The sequence below is a fragment of the Neltuma alba genome, unplaced genomic scaffold (genome assembly GCF_004799145.2).
Source record: "Neltuma alba isolate B1F8T4 unplaced genomic scaffold, ASM479914v2 tig00003348_pilon, whole genome shotgun sequence".
In the NCBI taxonomy this organism is placed as follows: Eukaryota; Viridiplantae; Streptophyta; class Magnoliopsida; order Fabales; family Fabaceae; genus Neltuma; species Neltuma alba.
In genome coordinates this window covers 150,213-156,329 of record NW_021633247.1, presented here as the reverse complement: position 1 = coordinate 156,329, position 6,117 = coordinate 150,213, and the positions used below count along the sequence as shown (strand labels likewise).

The 6,117-nt window shown below is 36.9% G+C and overlaps 1 protein-coding gene across 2 annotated transcripts; it reads left to right on the top strand.

Annotated features, from left to right (window-relative positions):
- The first annotated feature begins 345 nt into the window (after positions 1-345).
- On the top strand, positions 346-1,328 carry LOC114741305 (uncharacterized). Of its 2 annotated transcripts, XM_028929558.1 has the most exons (3): positions 346-383; positions 854-963; positions 1,054-1,328. In XM_028929558.1, the coding sequence occupies exons 1-3, from the start codon at positions 369-371 to the stop codon at positions 1,268-1,270; spliced, it is 342 nt and encodes a 113-aa protein (XP_028785391.1). In that variant the 5' UTR covers positions 346-368; the 3' UTR covers positions 1,271-1,328. The 2 variants fall into 2 exon arrangements, with proteins under 2 accessions (XP_028785391.1, XP_028785390.1); XM_028929557.1 differs by lacking the exon at positions 346-383 and having other exon boundaries at positions 632-963.
- Positions 1,329-6,117: the final 4,789 nt, after the last annotated feature.

The window sequence follows — 6,117 nt, the reverse complement described above, 5'->3', positions numbered from 1 at the left end:
CAAAAGGATAAAGAGGGGAGAGTGAACCGGCATATATTTTCTGCAGATTTCATGCAAAAGATGGTAGCCAATCCTTTAAGATGGAAATGGGAGGACCATGAAAGGGAAATATTACCTAAATATATTGGGTACAATATAAGGGATTGCGATTTCCTTTTCGGTCCTACGTTATTTGAAGATCATTGGTTTTGTTATGTGTTGGAGACAAAGACCATGACCTTCTATGCCCTTGACTCCTTGGTTGATAGCATCACATTCATAAGATTACAAGCAGAGGAAGAAGAAGCAAAGAAGAAGGGGAGTGAGCAGCAACATGATGCGAAGAAGAAAAAGAGGACACTAAAGGGCACTTCAATCCCAAACACTTTATGGCAACACAGACTGTGTGTATTTATTTGCTGCTGTCATACTTGTCAATGACTAGTCTTATAGTTGTCACTAGCAGTCTGCGTAGTTGTCACTGCATGCTCTGTTAGTTGTCACTGGATGCTGTGTTAGTTGTCACTGGATGCTGTGTTAGTTGTTATCACGTGCCCTGTTAGTTGTCACTGGATGCTATGTTAGTTGTCATCACATGCTGTGTTAGTTGTCACTGGATGCTCAGTTGACTAGATGTTGTGTTAGTTGTCACTGCATGCTCTGTTACTTGTCACTGGATGCTGTTACTTGTCATTGGATGCTCTGTCATTTCTCAGTGGATGCTCTGTTAGTTGTTAGTGGATGCTGTTTTTTGTTACTGGATGCTTTGTCCCTTGTCACTGGATGCTGTGTTACTTGTCACAATATGCTCTGTCCCTTGTCACTGGATGCTGTGTTGTTAGTAAAACCTTTTGATTATGTGTTTTTTTTGCAGATGAACTGTTTCCATACGATGTTGCGTGCTGTTAAGCCAGAATTGTTTGCCAATGAGGACAACATTGGCAACGAAGTGAAATGGGCTAAAGTTTATGTGCAGAATGATACGTGAGTGTAGTTGTTCTGTTTGATTGTGTTATGTTGTGTTTGTTCACAATAAAAATTGCATGCTGCTTACATATTGAATTTGCTTGGCAGTGATTCATGTGGAGTTCATGTCCTCTCTTGGCTACAAGAGTGGGATGGCACTGCTCGTGATGCTGCAGGATATACCATGCCACGATACTCCAATGATGAATTGCAAGAGTTGAAGGTTGGCTGTTTGTGGTGGTTGGTTACCCATCCCCATAATGAACATAGGGATGAAGTGATGTCACTGCTATCGGACTATAACAAGAGCAAGAGGAGGAGATAGAGGAGTCAATTAATTTTTTGTTATGTTATGCCAAGATGTGTTGTGAGATGATTGGCACCTAAGGGTGTGAACCATGAGTGGCAATAGCTTAATGGTCAATAGGTCCTTTTGTAACAAACTGATCAAATTATGTTTATAATATTATTATCTTTGCTATTAGATGTTATGATACCAATTTCTTGGGCACAAGTCACATTTTTATTTTTGTTATTTTATATCTTTATTGATATCGATAAATTTATGTAATATTAATAAGTAATATAACATGAGTTAATGACAAGTGATATAACAAGTTATGTAACCATTGTCAAGTCACATTGCCACCAATGACAAGTCCGTGTGACACCATTGACAAGCCATGGTGCCACCAACGACAAGTCAGTGTGCTACTATTGACAAGTCATAGTGCCACCAATGACAAGTCCGTGTGCCACCATTGACAAGCCATGGCGCCACCAACGACAAGTCAGTGTGCTACTATTGACAAGTCATAGTGCCACCAATGACAAGTCCGTGTGCCACCATTGACAAGCCATGGTGCCACCAACGACAAGTCAGTGTGCTACTATTGACAAGTCAGTGTGGCACCATTGACAAGTCATAGTGCCACTATTGATAAGCCACATTGGCACCAATGACAAGTTCGTGTGACACCATTAACAAGTCAGTGTGCCACCAGTGACAAGTCAGTGTGCCACCAACGACAAGTCAGTGTGCCACCATTGATAAGTCATAGTTCCATTATTGATAAGTCACATTGGCACCAATGACAAGTTCGTGTGACACCATTGACAAGCCATGGTGCCACCAATGACAAGTCAGTGTGCTACCATTGACAAGTCATAACGCCACCATTGACAAGTTACATTGCCACCAATGACAAGTCCGTGTGCCACCATTGACAAGCCATGGTGCCACCAACGACAAGTCAGTGTGCTACCATTGACAAGTCACAATGCCACCATTGACAAGTCACATTGCCACCAATGACAAGTCCGTGTGCCACCAACGACAAGTCATAGTGCCACCATTGACAAGTCACAGGGCCACCATTGACAAGTCTTAGTGCCACCATTGACAGCTCTAAGTGCCATGATTGACAAGTCACTATGCCACCATTGACAAGTCACAGTGCTACCATTGACACTTTATTAATAATGATTATATATGACAATATAACCAAAAATATAATATGACACAGTGATTGAGAATATCATATGTTACTAAAACAAGTTATGTAACTTGAATTCATATTGTTGACAACTTACATCAGCAAATTAATTGACAAGTGACAGTGCTCCGTTGACAAGTCATAACAGGTCTAATGACAATATAAGGTGTAGGTAATGACAACTTAAATGACAGCAGAATCTAACATGCCAATTCATAGTCAACTTTCATTTATACCTTCATATACATGAAACTACACCTAATTCACAACCCATCCCAAAAAAACACAGGGGTTGCATGTAATTACGAGAAACTAACTATTGGTGTGTGTCCATTTACAAAAAATTCCCTTCACACCCATTTACAAAATATTCCCTTCACATTCATATACAAAAAATAGCTGATTTCATTATGTTCTCAGATGGGATTTGGGTTCTTGCATGTCTTGGCAGTGTGTCCAAGCTCTTTGTATCTTCCACAATGATAAACCTGCATCAAGAATCACGCAACTGTCATTGACAAGTCAAGGAGCTATATTAACAACTGTCGCGGCACGCATTGACAACTATCGCGGCCTGATTGACAACATAATATCCCATTTCGTACTAAGGGTTTCTACCCACAGTAACCTTCATCTTTTTCTTCCTTTGCCACTGAACTAGCATCAGAACAGAGCAAAACCACCCACAAGCAACTCAAAAACAGAGCACCCATGATTATCCTACACACCCAACTTAAATCACCAACACACACCAACCAAAAACACAGCTTTTCTATTGATTAACTTGTGAATCCCATTTCCAAAACCACCCACAAACAACCCAAAAACACAAAAACGATTTTTTGATTTCCCATTTCCAAATAAAACCACAATCTGTCAAGAAAGGTAGGAGAGAAGAGGAAAGAAAGTTTCACACCTGAAAGTTTGTGGAGATTCACATGGAAGCTCTTTGGAGTTCACTAATGGTAATAGAGAGGATATTTCATCATCAATGGCTCCTTCCCTCTTTCCCAATGTCTTCTTTCTCAAGCATATTGCGCGGGAACTCTCACCTAAATGAATTTCTGCTTCTTCGTTTCTGATGGCTTAGGGCAGGGCAAGAGAGTAATTTCCAGATTCTGAAAATTGCATCTAAGTCCCTTTGGGACTTCAGAAACATTATGACATTTCAGGGGACCTTTTTGCTGTATTTTGGCTTCTGTGGGACCTTAATGTCATTCTCCCCAAAATTAATTATTTAAATTATCCAGAAGCCTCAATAACTTTGAGAAAAATGAGAAAAAATTATTTGAGAGATTATTATAATTTATAAAATTGTTTCCAACCCCAGAAGGTAAAGAAGTTAGTTTTAATAATATTTAAAGCTTTTTTTTTGTGGAACACTGATTCTAAAAGAATTGAAATTTAAAGAAATAGAGGGTGAAATAAATTTTGGAAAAAATCATGTAACTTCCTTACATCAAAAGTAGTGTATTGGGATATTGAGATGAATTTTTGGAGACACTGGTTTAGACAGGATACAAGAAAAATTCATTTGACTAAGCATTAAAACTCAGGGAAATGACAGGATACTTGGGAAGTGGATTTTTCTCCAAAATTTTCTGGCCATTTTCACACCAATTTGGCCATGGAATATGGAAAAGAATTAAAGAAAATGAAATAGAAATAAAGCTTCTAGAAGGTAATTAATCAAGAGAATTAAGGAGGTCAACTGAGGATTAAGCTAATTAATCTTGGATGACATAGCCTCATAACATAAGCACCATGACATCACCTCTTACATGAAAAGATCGCAAGCCTCCTAGCTTAATATTTGTCCATGTGTTATGGAGAGAAAAATAGAGGGTTGAGATTTAGCCACGTAACCCTTGTAATTTCATGAAATATCAAGAGTTAAGAGTTAATGGGAGCACTATAAATATCCCTCCCTCCCCACCCTTTATAATGTGGCCAACATAGAGACTTTGGAGAGAGATTGTTGCTCTTGGGTTCTAGAGAGAGAAAGAAAGAAAGAGGAAAGAGAAAAAGCAAGAGGTGATTGTCTAAGCCTAAATACCTAATCAAGGTATGTTTAAGCTTTCATTAAGAGTTTAATTACATTGATTAGAATTAATTACCTTGATTAATGGATGATTCGGATTTAATCTTGATGAGGTTAAATGACTTAAACTTAAAGAATTATGTTGCGTTAATCATTATATGGTTTGATAAGCATGATTAGAGATTGGATTGAAGATTAGGGGTTAAAGATTGATTGGGAATACATGATTATGCATGAATTAAGGAAGAACCCCAAGACTCTAAGCTCATGTATACTATTCGGCAAGGAAGAAAAATAGGCTGCGCTTTGATTCAAGTTGATTTGATGCTTTCAATGAGTTTAAAAGGTGAAATTATATAAGATCAAGTTAAGAATATTTCTTTAGAAGCATTAAAAATTGAAAATTGAATTTTGAACTTAAACCCTACCCTATTCGACCAACATGGAAAACATGGGAAGGAAATGAGTTTTGATAAATCTAAGTTCAAATATGGAATTTATATGGAAAATTATGTAAGAAAAGACTAAGGGATTCAATAAATCAAAGTTAGAAACAATAACCCAAAAAAAAAAAGAGTTAAGGGTATGTTGATAATTTAAGTTGGATAGTTAGTAATGTATGATGCCCTATTGTTTTATCAATAGGCTTTGCATGAAAGGAGGAGGAGAATTGCCAAGGAAGGAACTTGAAGACAAGTTAAACTCATTAAGAGAGAGCGAGTGTTTACAATTTCTATGTTGACTTGCATTGTATATAAAGCTGGGAATACAAGCCAACCCACCACAACCTATGGGTTATACGGTGCGGGTTGGAGTAGACCACATTTTGGCAGGCTGAAAAAATGCCATCCCTAACCTGTCATAGCGGGCTGGCAAACCATCTTTTTTTTTAATTCTCAATTTTTAAATGTTATTTTTTATTTAATTTTTCAAATTAATAAATAGTGATCCAAAATTTCAAAAGCAATCCCAAGTATAAATTATGTTTAATCACATTTCAATAGTCAATACAAATATAAAACAATACATTACAAACATTTTACGTGATTAACATTCAACATCAATTCATCAAGTGATAAATTGATAAATTTTACAACCTTTTCATATAAATACAATATTTGATATAAAAAACTATCTCTTGATAAATTAGAAGTGCATCTATCTAATTTTTCTTAAAGTTCATTGGTCATGTTTTTCGAAAACACTTTTTTGTAATAAATATTGTCTTATATTTTATTGTAGTTGTTAAAGTTTTGTTACACATAATGTATGCTTATACATATTTTAAATATTTTTGGTTTAGCTATGCAACATGAAAATTGCAATGTAAATAGGAGAAGAAAATTTTCAAATATAATAACATATTATTTATGTGAAATTTTTTTTTTAAAAAAAGTGGCCAGTTAGGCGAGCCAACTCGCCAACTCGTGTGCTTGCTTGCCATAACCTGCGAGTTATGCGGTGCGAACTAGAGCAACCGGCATCTTGGCGGGCTGGGAAAATGCCAACCCTAGACCACTTCTTTATGGTGGGTTAGCAGGTTAGCCCATGGCCTCCAATTCATATTCTCGGCTCTAATTTTATATTGGCTATGTGTGTGTTATGCTTTGCTATGCCATGGCTTGGTTAAGATAA